This window comes from Acomys minous, assembly GCF_964271855.1.
Source record: "Acomys minous genome assembly, chromosome: 15".
NCBI classification, from domain to species: Eukaryota; Metazoa; Chordata; class Mammalia; order Rodentia; family Muridae; genus Acomys; species Acomys minous.
The window spans coordinates 101,291,941-101,309,256 of record NC_140497.1 but is presented as its reverse complement, the minus strand read 5'-3'; the positions used below and the strand labels follow the sequence as shown (position 1 = coordinate 101,309,256).

Here is a 17,316-nt window from a genome sequence, read left to right as displayed (position 1 = left end):
GAAGAGTGTGCCAGCACTCATGCAGTCAGCCTGGGGGTGGGGACTTCGTCATCCGCATCCAGCCACGCGTGATGGACAAACTTTCCATCCAGCTCCCTGTTCCGCAGGACGTATTTTGTGTCCTGCCGCCAACAGGGAGCGACCAACAATGGAGGGCTCGGGGTGGCTGGAGTGGGGGACAGAGTGACAGCTTAGGATCCCCAGGGCGTGGCGCCCTCACCGGTGCAAAACAAATGGGAAGCCTTACTGTGTCCAGCCCCGGACTGCGTGCTCAGCCTTCGTGGCTCGGGACATCTCACAGGCTGCTGCAGGCCAACACGGACCAAATCTGAAGGCGATGAGGGCAGGCGAGGGGTGCGGGGCGCGAGGCGCTGGGCGGGGGATCGGGGGGGGCGCTGGGCGAGGGGTGCAGGGCGCTAGGTGTGGGAGAGCGCTGGGCGGGGGGAGGGGCGAGGGGCGCTGGGAGCGGGGCGCAGGGCGGGGGGTGCGGGGCGCTAGGTGTGGGAGAGCGCTGGGCGGGGGGAGGGGCGAGGGGCGCTGGGAGCGGGGCGCAGGGCGAGGGGTGCGGGGCGCTAGGTATGGGGGAGCGCTGGGCGGGGGGAGGGGCGAGGGGCGCTGGGAGCGGGGCGCAGGGCGGGGGGTGCGGGGCACTGGGCGGGGGGTGGCGCTGGGCGAGGGGTGCCGTGCGCTGGGCGGGGGGCGCCGCTGGGCGAAAGGCGGAGTGGGAAGTGGCGCTGGGCGGGGAGCGCAGGGCACTAGGCGATGGGGGGGAGACAATGTGCGGGGGGTGCGGGGACCTGGGCGGGGGCGGCGCTGGGCGCAAGGTGGGGTGGGAGGTGGTGCTGGGCGGGGGGGAGGGGCCAGGGGGCGAGGGGCGCTAGGAGCGGGGCAGAAGAGCAAAGAGATCCTGCAGGAGGCGATGCTGTAGCCCAGGGCCTCTTAAATTTTTCAGATGATAGCCTGGCCTGAGGTGCTTCTAACTTCCTTATGAGGAGCTCAGGGCCCTCCTTCCTCACCATCCTCCTGTCTCAGCCTCCTGAGTGCTGGGATGACTGCTGTGGGTCCACACGCCCAGCCCCTGGCTTTCCCACAGCCTCTTATTGGTTTCTGAGTGTCGGTGGCCAGGTGTGGAGGGACATGAGCTGCCTCAGTTTCCCTCCTCGGGCACCTCCTGCTGTATGCTCCGGGTAGCCTTCTGTCTGTGGTCTCCAGCCGGCACGGTGGACCGTGTCCAGCATGCAGTGACCCACACAGCAGCTCCCAGGGTCACCGCTTGTGCCAGGTGCCCGGAGCTGCCCTCTCTGACACGGTTTAAAGTCACACTGTGCTCACACACCATACAAGTCACCTCTCCCGTTCTTTTTCTCCAGCTTGTCCATTTAAAGTGCACAAATGTGACATCTGCACATTCACTCGGTTTGCACACAGCGCCTCTGGTTAATTCCACGCCAAATGCCACAGTGTCTGTCCCCATGAGCTAACTTTTCCCCAAACCTGGTCACAGCCCCTGAACTGATCCGGACACCAGATCAATGGGGTCACTCACCAGGGTCTGCGCTGACTGCTGTCAACCACACACATGGTATTTTTGAAGTTTCTCGACACGTGTCGGTATCTCTTTCTTTTTCATAGCTGAGTACTATTCCATTGTGTGCCTAGAACACATTGTGTTTTTCTGCTCAGGCACTGACGAGGCCTCGGCTGCTCAGCACTCCTGGCCACTGTGTGTCCCCCTTATTGCTCCCTCCTGACCTCTTTCTGCTGCCCTTTCCTTTCACTTTTTCCTTCCTTTCTCCTCCTCCTCCTCCTTTCTCTCTCTCTCTCTCTCTCTCTTTTGGTTTTTCTTTTCTTTCCTTCTTTCTCTTTCTTTTTTTTTTTTTTTTTTTGAGTCAGAGTTTCTCTGTGTAGCTCTGGCTGTCCTGGCACTTGCTTTGTAGACCAGGCTGGCCAACTGCCCCACCCTCCCACCCCCAGTGCTGGGATTAAAGGCGTGTACCACCACCTACTGGTGTCTCTTTACTCTCTACAGTGTCCACCCACAGAACTCTGGTCCCCTCTCCAGATCTGATGACAGCTCACATGGCTCACACGGGCCTCTCTGCTTCTGCCTGCACACTTGCGGATGGACCCGGCTGGTGGCCTGAGTCACACACATTGGTGAACCTGCCATGCCTGCCCCCAGCTCTCCAAGTCAAGGCTGTAGTAGCGATCTGTCGTCCCTTTCCATTCTCTGTACTCCCTCAAACAATTCAGGCATGCTCCTGCCTCAGGCCTTTTCCATGAGCCTTGCTTCTGGGACCTTTAATCCCTGTGACATCTTCCTGTCTCCCTGGGGCCCCTCCTCAGTCTAATTCTGGTATCCTTGATCGCTCACATGGCCCGGATATACAGAGTCTGAAACCCATCCGCGCCTCTGCACCTTTAGCAGCCGCACACAGTCCTGGCTTAGGTAGAACGGACCGAGGTCAGGCGGCCTCTGCATCACAGGTCCATCACAATCAGACAGTGAGACACTGTGAGAGTCCCGAGCCCAAGGCTGTGGTATAGGAGCCACTGTGCCATGTCAGGGGCAGCCGCAGGCATGGCCACAGAACAGGTGTGTGGGCTCAGGTCCCCTCCCTGCAGCAGCAGCTTTACCCTGCCAGGGTCTCAAGGCCCTGAGGGCATTGGTTCCTCCCTCTCTCCAAGGACAGGAGGACTTCTGTGGCCTTCAGGGAGTTCCCAGGTGGGGAAACCGAGGCACAGAGCCGAACCATTGCTGCTAAGCCATCGCATCTGCCACTCCCCTGCTCAGCCTGCCCAGGGACTTTCTCATGGGCAGAAACAGTGGCAGCCAGTTTCACAAGGCTGGAGGCTGGTATCGGTTTGAAGATAGCATGCCGGCTCACACCGCCCGGGGCAGCCAGAGGAGGTTGGCTCTGCCACCCCGTACTGGAGGAAACAGGGCACCAGGCCACGGCACAGAGACAGGGGCCAGGTGAGGGACAGGGCGGGAGGGGCCTAGGACCAAACATGCACCTTCATCTCGGGGCGCTCAGCTGGGGATCCCCTGCACACGGCTGTCTCATGTAGCCCAGGCTGACCTGGAACCTACTATGTAGCCCAGGCTGGACGGGGCAGAAGCCTTTGCTGGGGGCACCTCAGGGCACCAGGACTGTGGTGGCAACTCCCCTCCCCGTGGCCAGCGGTCGGCAGGTCCTCTGGCCTGCAGGCTGGAGTGTGTGCCCACGGCACTTGGACCTTTCTCTTCTGGGGACTCGGGGAGTTGTGGGCTTTGCTGCACTACAGAACTCAGGTGGATTTTTGAAGCTTCAAACTGGCCCCAACCTCCAGCCTGGATGAACATCAAAGACACCAAGGGGCCCTGATTTTGGAACTTTTGCCTATCGGGTGGCAGGAACTGGTGTCCTCATCCAGATCCTCTGCTGTGTGGCAGCTGTCTCTGCCCCCCTGTCCCCTCGGGTGTGAGCGCCTGGGCTCTTGTGTGCTGTGCGCCTGGGCACAGCAGCTGTGCGTTACTTTCCATTCTCCTCAGGGCATCGTGTGATGAACACGGAGTTCTATTACTTTATACAATCATTTGTGTGTATTTTGGTGTGTGTGTGTGTGTGTGTGTGTGTGTGTGTGTGTGTGCGTGTACTTGCACCCCTGCCTGGGCACACTTGGAAGCCCGGGACTCGGTGTCGGGTGTCCTTTCCTCTGCTGCCCCAACCTTTCTTCCCACACATTTTTACTAATCTGTATGAGGGTCATATGCAGAGGTCAGAGGGCAACTCTCAGGCCTTGGCTCTCTCCTGCCACCGTGAGCGGTCGTGGGGGATCGAACTCAGTGCGTCAGGCTTGGCAGCAGGCACCTTTACCCTCTGAGCCATCTTGTGGGCCCACAGTGGCTGATGTCTGTGACCCTCCTGTGTCTGCCCTGCGGCGTGGGGTTCCAGCCACACATCCCCACTTTGAACTCAGCATCCCCTCCCCCCACAATGGGTGCTGGTGCTGACGGCCCCTCTCTGTTAGGATTCCTGAGCTGTGTAGGAACCTCTGTGGGTCCCCCGGCTCCCATGTGCCCCTCCCTGTGGCAATCTTTCTGATGTAACCACAGGCTGTGAAATTGCAGCCAGGGTCTGGTAGGACCAGTCTCGCCACCTTACTTTTCTCCAGAAGTGCTGGGCCCTGTGCCATCCTCTGCCCAGGCGGGGTTTTTTGTTGATGCTGAGACAGGTCTCCCTATGTAGCCCAGGCTGGCCTAAAACCCATCATATAAGCCAAGGATGACCCTGAACCTCCCAGCTGTGGGGGTGCAAACCCCACCAATCTTTGCTATTGTTTGAGACAGGGTCTCACCCTGTAGTTCTCTGGCTGGTCTGGAACTCACAGCCATTCCCCTGCCTCAGTCTCTCACATGCCAATGGCAAGCCTATGCCTTCATGCTGGGTAGAGAATGGAATTTTTCCTGGTTTGAAGATGGATCTCTCTGGTGGTGTAGAACTAGAGACCGAGTCCCAGGCTGACGATGTGGCTGAGTGGGTGAAGGCGCTTACTGCTAAGCCTGAGGCCCCGAGTTCGTTCTCTGGGACCCACATGGTGGAGGACGCAACCTGACTCTAGCAAGCTGTCCCCTGACCTCAGCACATGCATCCTGCCACTTTACCCCACGAAGTGAGCAAATAAAATAAAAATGTAAACTGCACACCTTTTAACATTTTAATTCAGCTGAGTCCCTTCTCTTTTTCTCATGCATGAGCTTCCGGAAGACTCCAGGTCCCTCAGTGCCTCACAGCGACAGCCGCCGCCTTCACCCATGACCCGAGGCCCCTGCAGAGCAGGACTGTGCGCTCCCCCGGCCGGTGGTCGCGCAGGACCCGGCGTCGCCCACGCGGCAGGAGCTGGACCCGCCGCGCCCCTAGTGTCTCGGCATCTCTCTGCCCAGTCCGGCTCCAGGAGCCGCAGGGTCATCCTGAGCTCTTCGGAGTCACGAAATTTCCTTCGCGTCCAGAACCCGCTCTGGTCCGCAGAGACGCGGCGCCCCCCCCCCTCCAGGGTCACGTGACATCGCGAGCTGCAGCCCCACCGCCACCGCACCCCTCCGGTGGGTCCCGGCTCCTCAGTGGGGCTCCGGGGAGGCGGAGGCGCAGGGCCCAGCTCCCTGCTGAGCTGCTAAGCCCTGGATTCTGCGCGGCGACACCGGCTTCAAAACCGACCGTGTGGACGCTTGAGAGATCCTGGGGGTGCGGTGGGTGGGTGGGGGAGTGGAGGGTGGGCGCGGCCGGCCGCAGTCCCCTTCCATGGATCACATGCTCAGTCTGGCTCCAGCCTTGTCACAGCCAGAAACTAAATATGGTGGCTGCACTTGGGTCTGAACACCTGCGAGGCAGAGGCAGGAGGATTGTCATGAGTTCGAGGCCGACCTGGGCTACCTAGTGAGAGTCTGTTGCAATAATAACAATAATAATGGTAATCATTAATTTAATTAATTAATGATTACTTAATCCCTGCATGCTGGAGGCAGAGGCAGGTGGACCTTCTGTGAGTTTGAGGCTAGCCTGGGCTACACAAGGCTGTTTCAAACAAACAGAAAAAGTAACAAAACCGTAAATAAACAAAAGAGAGAGCAAGTGTGTGCTGCTCATTTGCTCCTTGACTTCCTCGCCCACCTCCACCCTCACCCAGGTCCCTGCAAACTGAGGCACGGTCTGGTCTCGAACCCTTGATCTGTTGTTGGAAGGCTCCCATGGGTCTGCCTGGGAGAAACCCACGAGGCAGGGCTGCTCAGGTGAATTGGGACCTCCAGCTCACACACCTTGCTTTGTTTCTTTCTTTCTAGCTCGGTGGATGGAGCCAGGTCTCTGCCACTAAGCCCAGAGTCCCGCTGAGGCTGGAATCCAACCCCCCAAAGCTGTCCAGCCTCTGTGACCCCAGGACCTTCGCACCTGCTGGGCATGCCCCTTTGGCGGGATTTGGCTAAACTGTATGTGTATGTTTCTGCTGCCTCCTGAATGAGTCTAAAATTATATTATTTATTTTGTGCACGGCAGCAGTGGGGGCACATGCCATGGGGCTCATGTACAGGGTGGCACAGCCAGCCGGCAGACAGGCCTGGCACCATCAGCTCCGTCGCTCGGCCTCCACCACCTGGACCCGGGTGTCTGGCAGCCAACGTGGCTAGGCCGTGCCAGCAGCAGGCTGGGTTTCACCAGAAGCACAGGCGACCGCTGACACTGCCGCTGTGACCCAGTGTCTGGACACTTGCCTCTGTCACTTGATCTTTAGTAGACACTGTCCCCACAGGGGCTCCTGCCCAGCCATGGAGGCCCCTCCTGCCCTATGAGGGCAGGTAAGCTGACCCATGAGTTCCCACATTGGCCCGAGAGCCCAGTCCTCCGAAGGCTGAGGCAGGGGAATAACTGTGAGCTTCAGGCAAGAATAAACAAACCAGCTAATTATGTGGAGTGGGCCAATCAGTGAATGGGTCTACAGGACCCAGCCAGGTGGGCACAGTTGAGAAATATGGTCCCATCTTCCTGTTTCTGCAGTGCTGGTCCCCTGAAAGGCCTCGGCCTTGGCCAAGGTGGAGGGAACAGAGACCCATATAAGACACAAACACGCTCAGCCTGTGGGAGTCAGAACCAGGCTGGAAAAGCAGAGAGGGAGCCAGGCTCAGTATAGGGTTTTGAAGGGTGAATAGAAGTGTGTCAGCGAGAATGAGCACCTGGGGCTGTATTAGGTCAGACTCCAGCGCTGTCAGGGGCAAAACTACTCCTGACTGGAACTGTCCCCCATTTGATGTAATCAAACCACAGCTGGGGTCCCCTGTCTCCCCAGGTACCGCAGCTGCCAGCATGGCTGGAGCAGGCGCAGGCTTGTGGCTCCCTCCAGAAGTTGTGCAGTCCCTGCACGGGGAGGTCACTGACAATGCCCCCAACAGTAGCTGGGCCAATCTGCCAAACGCTCATGGTCGCCGCCCGCTCCCCGACATGCTTTTCGGTCTTTTTTTCTTGTTGTTGTTGTTGTTGTTTTGGTTTTTGGGTTTTTGAGACAGGGTCTCTCTGTGTAGCCCTGGCTATCCTGGACTCGCTTTGTGGACCAGGCTGGCCTTGAACTCACAGAGATCCACCTGCCTCTGCCTCCTGAGTGCTGGGATCACAGGCGCGTGCCAGCACTGCCCGGCTCCCCTGCCTTATGTTTTGCCCACAGTTTGCCCTGGAGACGGACTCTGGCACCAAAGCCCCAGCCTCCCCCCCCCCACCCCCCACCCCCCCCACCCCCCACCCCCCACCCCCCCCCTCACCCCGTAGGTGACTGAAGTCAGAGTGGCCTGCGGCTGCTCAGGGAAGACAAGAGTCCACAGCTGACCCCTGGCCTGCCCTCCCCCCTGGGCCAGAGCTTCACACCCGAGGAAAAACTAGGTCTTCCTGGCCTGGGGCTCCATGCCTGGGGCCTCTGAGGGTCACCTCCCTCACCTCAGCCGGGGCCGCCCTGCTATGTGACTGCATAACCTCGTCCCTGTGACGGGAACAGCCTTTCCTGACAAACTCCTCTCCATCCACCCAAACCCCAACTCCAGTGCCCTCCCCTCTTTCCAGGACCGTCCAGACCCAGCTTCTCCCCTGGCTCCACCCTGACTTGTGTGTGACTCTGTCCCTCTCTGTCCCTAGTCACTGCGCACTTGGGCTTTGTGGGGGGGGGGGGCGCCTTGATTACCTCTGTTGAGGCCCCAGTCTGATTGGTCTTGTCAGGTCCCCTCAGCCAATCCCTGCCAGACACAGGAAGGCCGGAAATGGGGCGGGGCTGTCTGGGAGGGGACGAATTCCCACAGGGGTGCCCATAGCTTGGGGTCCCGTCCTGCCCACCCTCGCTGTGAGAACCCCTGGACAGTTTCCCTGCAGGGGCATTGCTTTCTTTACAACCCTTCCCTTCCAGGCTGTCCTTCCCTCCCCCACGGGCCCTGGCTGGCACCACCCGCCCCAGGCGAGTCACCACTTCCGCATCAGCTTTTTGGGGACTTTCCTCAACCACAGACAAACAAGGCGGAGGGATCAGGGCTCCGGGTCAACGAGCAAAGCACCGCCCACCAGGGACATAGAAACCAGGATCGCCTGTCGTGCAGGTGGAGGCAGGGGGCTAAGGCGGCCAAGGCCAGCCTGGGCCACACAAGATTGTCTCAAAAGCAAACAAAAAGGAAAATAAACTGGGGCGGAGGCCAAGGAGCAGGAGTCAGGTGCAAAGGACCTGGGGTCGGAGCGGCTCTGCCTCCTCAGGAAGACCCGAGCCGGAGCCAGAGCCGGGAGGGGACACTGGCCGTGGGGGACAGGGTGTCCTGTAACCCGAGCCCAGCAGGACAGCAGCCCCCTCCCCGGCACCCCAGGGTGCGCTGCTCGGGACAGAATGTGCCCGGAGCGGCCTCGAGACAGCGAAGGCAGCCGCGACTGTGGGTAGATTCCTGAACGGCCGCCCGGGCTGGGCCAGCTGCCAAGTGTCTGCGCCCTTCCTGCCTGTCACCCCCGGGCTCGGAGACAGGGGACACAGTTGGGGCCCCAGAGAGACAGGGAAGGACCTGGACTTCGATACTGAGCCCTCATTGGTCAGATTCAAAGGGGTCAGGGGCAGGGAGGTGACCCCCCCAACAGAGTCCTGTGGCTGCAGGTGGCAAAGGCTGCTGTCCCTACACAGGGAGAGGGGGGTGGGGGAGGGGAGGGGAGAGGGAAGGAGGGGACCTAAAGCAGCCCGCCCCCTGCTCATTCCCTGACCACTGGGCCAGCTTATTCCTGTTCCTCGCTAACCTGACCCCAGAAAACCTCCTGTAAGCATCAGGTCCCCACAGCTGCTGGCTCAGGTGTCCAGCAGTCAGCTGGCCTGGCCTCAGGGAACCGCCCTGGAACTGTCCCATGTCCCCCACCTCTTGGGACAAACTGTGCTGCTGAGGAACACACCTGGAAGTGGCACCGCTGAGCCCTCGTGGTGGGGACCAGCCATCCTCAGGTTTGAGTTTGGGGTACAGTGGTGAGGACGGCTCCCTAAGCACGCCTTGGACACCCCAGCCTCCCCCAGCTGTGTGGGGCTCTGGAGGGGGGAGTCTGCATGACCCCCCGGGGTCTCCCCTCACCTCGGGCTCTGCTGACCAACCCCACCACAGGCTGTCAGCTGAGGCTGGCTTTGTTTTGGTTTCCCCATGTGGCCCTGGCTGGTCAGAACTCCCAGAGATCCACCTGCCTCTGCTTCCCAGCGATGGAATTAAATAAGGAAATCTAATTATTTGTAACCCAGCTTGGCCTCCAGTGTCTCCTGCCTCAATCTCCGTATTTATGGGCTGTGTGGTGACAACTATACACCCTGAGGCGCCCCCCCCCCCCAGAGGGAACATGGCACCCAGGCTTGGGAAAGTAATTCTGAAACCTTAAAAATATAAACAGCAGACATGGCCCAGATGGGGTCAGAGGATAAGACCTGGGTTCTTTTCCCAACACCCCCCTTGGTGGGCTCACAGCCCTCTGTCACTCGTGTCCCAGGGACACAACACCCCTTCTGGCCTCTGTGGGCACTTCATGCATGTGCAGAATACATACAAATCTTTTTTGTTGGTTTGTTTTTTGAGACAGGGTTTCTCTGTGTGGCCTTGGCTGTCCTGGACTTGCTTTGTAGACCAGGCTGGCCTTGAACTCACAGAGATCCCCCTGCCTCTGCCACCACGCCTGGCACGAAACAAATCTTAACTAGCAGGCAGAGCTGGTGGGCAGAGGCAGCAGTGATGGAGGCGAGGTCCCAGTGACACTCCCAGGAGGTCAGGGCTGCACTGGCCCTCGGACAAATGAAATGACAATGGCTCAGTCTCTTCCTCCTGTTTTTATTTATTTCTTAGTGTACAAAAGGTGATCTAACTGATTCTTTGGACCCTTGGAAATGTCCCAGGCAAGGCCATAGCATGGGGTGGGGGACTTGCTCAGTTTCCCCAGTTGCCTGTCCCCCTTTTGGTGTCCTGCCAGGCCACCTGCGTCCTTGTCTGGGTCCTCACCCTGAGCCAAGCTTAAGCTCCTAACCCAGCACACACAGCCCTGGACTGGAAGCCCTGGACCCTCAGGTCCCACAGAGCCTTGCCGACATCCTCCTGTGTCTGTCCCTGGGCCCTCTGTCCTGCTAACCTCACAGGAGGCCACATCGAGGACACCTGCACGTCTGGGCTCCCAGCCGTAGGATGAAGGCAGTGGGCGCTGTTGGTTCTGACCAGTGCCTCTGTGCTCGTCTACTTGCTGAGCTCCTGCTCAAACGTCAAAGCCTCAGCTGAAATGTCTTTTGGAAGCCTCCTGCTTCCCCTCTGGACTCCTAGCTGGTTCTGGTTCCGTGAGCCTGGAAGTGCCCATCCTGCCGGCCCTCACTGGTGGCTCAACTGCAGAGAGCTGGAAGGCTCGAGAGGACACAGAAACCCTGTGCTGCTCCTCAGTCCCGCGTGGCGTCAGGGGACACTCATCTAAGTCTGTTCCCACAGCGGGACCGCAGAGGTGGATCTGGTACCGAGGTGTCGGCTCCTGGATCAGCAGGTCATGCAGCGTGGCCTCACCACCTCTGAGGGCGGGTTAGGGTCCTCCTGACAGACGGAGTCCCAGTGAGCCACAAGGTCCCCCCCACCAGCCCCAGCTCTGGGCGCCAGAAGTCAGGGGTCCCCAGGACTGAGAAAGTCCTGCTATGTATCCCAGGCCCGGACCTTGTGATCCTCCTGCCTCAGCCTCCCAAGGGCCAGGACCACAGGCCTGGGGCACCCCACCCTGCTCCCATCAGCAGCCCACGGAGCCCAGACAGGGTGCCCGGCACCTACCTCGGAGTACAGGGGCGGCGGGCAGAAGCGGAACTCCTGGAGACAGGCAAAGTAGGGTCCTTCCAGGGTGACGCCGGGGTCATGCGGGAGCGGGAAGAGGCCCTGTGACACCTCCGCCAGCTGGTTCTCCCTCACCACCTCTGAGTACTCAGGGGGTGCTGGAAAGGAGAGACCTGAGTGAGGATTCTGGGGGACCCGTGGCTATGACATGATAATGGCTGAGCTCGTTCCCCTTGGGACAGCGTCACTGTGACGCAGGATGACCCCCAACTTGCAGCAATCCTCCTGCCTCAGCTGCGATCTCAGACTCTTTGTTTTGTTTGCCATTGTTGTTTTGAGGCAGGGTTTTTTGTTTTGTGTTTTTGAGCAGGCTGCCCTCTGGATCCGGGCTGTAATTATAGGAGTATCTTTCCATGCCCTGTTTTGGCTTGGCTTTTAGGTCCGGGTCTCCTGCAGCCCAGGCTGGCTTCTACATTATTAAGTACTGGAAGCTGGCCTTGAACCAGTGTGCAGCGGTGACGGGTGCCTGGGACCAGACCCTGCTTGCATAGTGACCCCCTAGACTGTGCAGGCCATGGCTGCGCGTCCCACCCGCCTCTCCTGGCAGCTGGCCAAGCTCACCCTCTGGCCGCTCCATCAGGGTGCGCAGGCCCCAGTCCTGCAGGAAGCTGGCGCGGCTGCCCACGCTGGCCGAGCGGCCGCCTAAGGGATGCAGCGGGATGGTGCCGATGACCAGCGGCAGCTCCAGCAGCAGCTTGGAAGAGCCTGGGATGTCCACGCAGACCTGAGGGGGCAGCGGCCATGTGGATTGCCACCCCACCCGTGCCCCCCACCCTGCCCAAACAATAGGGTGTCGGGGAGCCTGAGGTACCTTGAGTGAGTAGTCTACACTGAGCACGCGGCAGTGCAGGATGGACGGGCCCACAGGGGGGATGCGCAGCGCACGGCCGGGCCACAGTGCACGGCGCCCGGGTCCCACGGGCTCCCCATCCACGCTGGCCACCACAGCACTCTTCTGCTTGCGGGCACCTCGAGCCATGAAGGTCTGTGTCTGCACTAGGGCAGCGCGGGGCTGCACGGCTCGCGTGGAGCCGTTGTCAATCTCAGCGAAGATAGGAATGACCTCGCCTGCACCAGGGAGCAGCGTGCCTCAGTTTCCCCACTGCCGACTCTTCCCCGCTCCCGCTGCACGCGGCCCTGCCTGCTACCTGGAGTGTAGCCCTTGCGGCCGATCTTGGCTGAGAGGGACACGAGGCCACGGGTGCAGTACCATGATCGTGCCACCTTCTCCCGGGCTCCAGCCTGCGGCTCCTGTGGGGACAGCAAGAGTCACCCACGGCAGCTGGGCTCTGGGAACTTCTGTACCAGAGGGACCCTAGTCTCGGGGAAAGGCTGAGAGAGAGGGATTACTGCTGGTTCTGACCAACCACCCATACAGGATGTGACCCTGTCTCAAGAAAACAAAAGTTGAATTAAGAATTAAAAACAAGACTAGGTGTGGTGGCGCACACCTTTAATCCCAGCAGGCAGATCTCTGCTGGTTTGAGGCCAGCCTGGTCCACCTTACGAGTTTCAGGACAGCCAGAGCTCTACATACTAGAATGACCTTTCTTTTTGTGGGTTTGTTTTGTTTTATTCATTTTTGTTGGTTTGGTTTTGGTTTTTGAAGACAGGGTTTCTCTGTGTAGCCCTGGCTGCCCTGGACTGGCTTTGTAGACCAGGCTGGCCTCGAACTCACAGTGATCCACATGTTTCTACCTCTGAGTGTTAGAATTACAGGTGTGTGCCACTGTGCCCTGCTATAGAGAAAGCTTTCTAAAACTAAAAATTAAAAATTAAAGAAAAGAAAAAAACAAAACAAAACCCAAAACCAGTTTTAAAAAAATTACAAATTACAATAAAATAAAATAAAAATAAAATAAAAAGGTGCAAGCTCGATTGTGTTCTATTTTCCAAACGGGGCACCTGACATCTGAGTCTATGAGAGGGCAAGATACCTGCCCAGAGGCACACAGCAGGATTTACCCAACTCTAGTGGGTTCTGCGCTCACCTCTAACTTCTGGCTCCCTGTTTCAGAGGCCACCTGAGAGGCATCAAACAACCAGATCGGACGTTACCCCACCAGCCCTGCCCCCCCGCGGGACAGCCACTTGCCAGCAGTGCGGGCGTGTTTATGTCCACGGGTTCAATGACAGTGAACACCTTCCGGGCACGGCGCGCGGGGACCCAGGGCCGGTGCAGGGTGGCTTTGATGGAATAGCGGACGCTGCCGTGTTTGCCCTCGAAGGATGTCACCAGGGAGCTGAGGTGGCGAGAGTGGGGCTCAGGGTAGGAGACAGAGACACGCAAGTGGGGTGAGGGGACCCCAGATGCCCAGCCGGGGGACGTCAGCAGGGCTTACATAGGCAGCTGGAAGCTGAAGGGGAACTCGTGGCGTCCGGCGGGCAGCGTGGCGATGTCCCCGGAGTCTAGGAACAAGACACGGGGCTCAGCGGACGCGGGCCTGGCGGGTGGGGTCGCGTGCTCCGTGCGCCCTGCGGGGGTCCCCGGCGCGTACCTGGAGCGAGCAGCGTGGCGCGGTGGTTCACGACTTCCACGCGCTCGCTGTAGTTCTGAGTGTACGCGGTGCTGGAGCCCGCGCTGCGCGACTCCGTCCAGTGCGCGCGCGCGCGGCCCCGAGCGCGCAGCCTGAGCGCGCCCACGCGCGCCGCGCCCGCCAGCTCCAGCAGGACCCGGCCCACCACGGCCTGGCCTCCGTGGAACACGGGCTCGGCGCCCGCGCGCGCCCCGTCCAGCTGTACCACGAACGCCTTCACCTTATCAAACAGCATCGCGCGGACTGACGGTCGCGAACCCAAAAGCAGGCAGGCCTAGCCGGTGCTCGAACCCGCGGCGACACGGAAGCGCGAGACGCGGCGAGGGCGACAGAACCGAACCACGCACGCGCACGGACTGGGCAGCAGGACCCGAGACCGCTGGGGACCCCGGGGGATGCGCCGTACTTATAACCGCGGGGTGTGGGCGGAGCCTGAGGAGAAGGCCGCGCCCACCGGAAGAGGATCCGTCAAAACACCAGTGGAGGCGGGGCCCGAGAGAGAAAGTTGCGCCCCCTAGAAGAGACTTGGCCAATAACGCGGCGAAGGAATGGCCTGAGGAGAAAGCCACGCCTCTCGGAAGAGGCTCCTCCAATAGCGCGGCGAGGAGGCGGGGCCTAAAGAGCCTGGCCCCGCTGAGAACTGGGCCAAAGGCTCCTCAAGGGCCGTGGCCTGAGAGAAAGCCGCGCCCCCTAGAGGGGACTAGGCCAATAGCGAGCGTGAGGGGCGTGGTCCTAGGGGGACGAGAGTCTGCGACGCGGAGGGGGCGTGGTCAGGTAGAAAGCCTCGCCTACCGGAAAGGATTCCACCAATAGCGGGACGGGGCGGGGCCTCGCGAGGCTCCGGACGGAATAACCCTCACGCGGAGCAGTTTCGGAAGCCGGATCTTGCAGATGCAGAGCCAAACGAGGAAACTGAGGCACGGAAGTGGGGGACCGGGTGTGGCTCACCCAGCATGACAGCTGCCACTGATTTTTTTTTTGCTTTTTTGAGACTGGTTCTCATTTGGCCCAGAGACTCGAGCCCCTCCTACCTCGGCCTCCTGAGTGCCTGGGTGACGGGAATTAGTTACGCAACCCCACCCCGCTGTTGTTTGTTTTGGTTGTTTTGAGACAAGGTTTCACTATGGACCCTTGGCTGGCCTGGAACTCACTGATACACACCAGTCTGGCCTCGAACTCATAGAGTCGAGGCTGCCTCTGCCTCCCGAGTGATGGAACTAAAGCTCAGATCTGGTTTTGAACTCCCAAACCTTATTTTCTTTTGAGGTCAGCTGCCACGTAGCTTTGAACTCGCCATCCTCCTCCCCGGTGTTCCGGAGCTGGCTTTGGTAGGCGTTTGCCGCCGCCGTGCCCGGTTGTTTCCTGTGTCTTAGACAGGAGCTCACAAGGTGGCCCACGGCGTGGCCTCTGGGCCAGTTTCATCGTCAGCTCGCTGCCGCCTGTAGACCTTCGGGGCCTGGGGACCGCGGGACCATCGTTCCCGACGGTGCGATTTGGTGGGCACGCCTGTTCAGCTAAGGGACGTGCCTCAGTTTCCACTTCCATGGGGCCTGAGAGAACTTAGTCTCCCAGATCCAGCGGATGCAGGAGACGCTCTGACGTTCCGAGCCCAGGGCTGCAGTGCGCCCGGGGACAGCGAGGCCCTTCTTGGTGCCTCAGTTTCCCCTAGGCTCCTGCAAGGGAACCTGCCCCGCGTTTGCGTGGCGCGGCCGCCCCCTGGTGGGCACGCGATGCACTGCGGCTCGCGTTCACTCTGGTGCGCACCGTCAGGCAGAGGGCAGCCTGGAGGACCAGAGAGGGCAGCGACTTCCCAGGCGTCACACAGCGCGTCAGCCGCCGCCACCCGCACCGTGTTAGAGGAAGAGCTCCGAGAAAGTCTGGTGGCTTCAGGATTTCCTGTGAGTCACCGCGAGCAGAAAGTTCCAGCGGGGCCCCTTCCCCCGCGCCCGGACGGCTCCCGCGGAGCTGATGACATGGAAGCAGACATGGCCCCGACTCTGCCCCGCCCACGTCACGGTCCGACATAGTGAGGCCTGGTTTAGCTGAGTGAGTGAGGAGCATTCCCATCCTACCCACAAACACCACTAGACACGCTTCCATCCCATGAGTAGACGCGGCAAGGTAAACTGAGGCACGGCTCTGGGTGCACAGATAACAAGATTCTGTGAAAATTGAGACCCCCACATCTGGAGGTCCTGAACAGGAGACTCCTAGCCCATTCAGGTTTTCCACAGATCCTGCATGGGGCCCATTTTAATTGGGGGTCCCTCTATGGAACCTCTACGGCATGGTTATCAGAGGCCTGAAATGGGGCAACAGTCCAAGCAGGAAGACTTCGCGCAAGACGAGTGGGCGTCCCCGTGGGAAATCCCACCTCTGGGAGCCCTTGCTGTGTGACAGTCTGTTGTAGCCCAGGCTACCCTCAAACTATGAACTTCTGATCCTCCTGTCTCAGGCTTACCGGTGCTGGGGTGACAGGCGTGTGCTGCCGCTTCTAACTTTTGTCTCTCATGTTTGAGACAGGGTCTCACCATGTGACTCTGGCTGGCCTTGAACTCCTGGCAATTCTCCTGCCTCAGCCTCCAGAGAGTCTACTGCGCAGGGTGGGCCCTGCTTCTGCGAGCTTACTTGGGAGTGGCACCTGGCGGAGTGAGTCGCAGGTGGGTCTCGGCCACGGTGAAGTCGCTGGCCTCGGCGTTCCCGCCCACGCCGCGCCCCTCCAGCCCCGGCCCCGCGCCCAGCAGCCGCTGCCCCCGCGCGTGGCGGCGCCCGTGTCCCGCAGCTCCAGCGCCGCGGTGGGGGACAGAAGTGGCCGCTGCCCGAGGTGACCTTCCCCCCCCCCCCCACCGCAGCTGCGTTTTATACTCTCATAACGCCACGCCACGCCTCCCCGGGATACGCGGGCCACAGATCCTGCCCGCACCTTTGTGCGCGCAGCGCGCAGTTCATTCCGTTGTCCTTCGCTCCCAAATGTCACCACCCAAGAGTTCCCGGTGACCTCCAGCCATGTTTATCTTTGCCCCCCACGTCCCCCAGCCCTCACTGTGTACCTAGTGAAGTCAGAGCAATCCATCTGCCTCCGCCTTCCATGTGTTGGGTTTAAAGGCATGAGAAGTTTATTTCTTCTCGTCCTGTTTTGACCCCACTCCCCCTCCTAATGGACAGGGACGAACACTGGGCTCCGATGGGGACGGGGGTGGGGAGGAAGGGGGCGTTTATTGAGCACCTGCCATCTGTGTAGGGCTTGGGTTAGGCCTGCCTCTCTAACAAAGACTTGGCGACCGCGCCCCACTGTAGCGGGGCAGTAGAGCCAGCGACTTCCTCCCGACAAAGCGGTGACATCTAAGCCGGGCCTCTGGGGACCCAGCCGCAGGGCCACTATCTCCCAAGACCAGGTGGCTGATGGCCCTATGGGGGCTGCCGCGACTGAGGCTCCACAGTTGGCCCCCACTAGGCACCATCCTTGTCATGCGTCTCAGTGTTCCCCAAGTGCCCAGAGCCCAACGGCTGCAGGGACCACGGTCATTCTGTTTGTCTGTGACCCCAGGCCCCATGCCCTCCAAGTCTGCCCCCAGATCCTCCCAAAGTGCCCTCACTCTGACTTCAGGACCAGCGAGTAGAATCTATCCAATACCCCTGCTGTTAGGCAAGCCCGTTTGCCTCAGCCCCTGCCTGCGAGGCTGAAGTAGCCTCACCTCTCTGAACCTTCGTTTGTGTGTGTCTTACTCGATCCTGAAGAAACGTGAGCTTATCAGTTCCTGTATCCAACAGGCCCTCAATGCTGTGCAGCGACCCCCCCCCACCCCACCCGGGTCCCCATCCACTCAAGAATCTTCAGTCTGGGCCATCTACCTCCTCCAGTGGGTGGGGTGGGATGCCCACCGTCTGTCCCCTGTCATGGAAACAGAAATCCGG

At 60.2% G+C, this 17,316-nt stretch overlaps 1 protein-coding gene across 2 annotated transcripts; it reads right to left on the bottom strand.

Moving 5' to 3' along the window:
* Positions 1-9,818: 9,818 nt before the first annotated feature.
* Positions 9,819-13,675, bottom strand: ARRDC2 (arrestin domain containing 2). 2 transcript variants are annotated; one of them, XM_084760636.1, is made up of 8 exons: positions 13,363-13,675; positions 13,207-13,273; positions 12,960-13,107; positions 12,013-12,115; positions 11,676-11,932; positions 11,426-11,588; positions 10,805-10,962; positions 9,819-10,576 (listed from the first exon to the last, which is right to left on the bottom strand). In XM_084760636.1, exons 1-8 carry the CDS (start codon positions 13,634-13,636, stop codon positions 10,523-10,525), a joined length of 1,224 nt encoding a protein of 407 aa, XP_084616762.1. In that variant the 5' UTR covers positions 13,637-13,675; the 3' UTR covers positions 9,819-10,522. The 2 variants fall into 2 exon arrangements, with proteins under 2 accessions (XP_084616762.1, XP_084616761.1); XM_084760635.1 differs by having other exon boundaries at positions 11,426-11,932.
* Between the last annotated feature and the right edge of the window lie 3,641 nt (positions 13,676-17,316).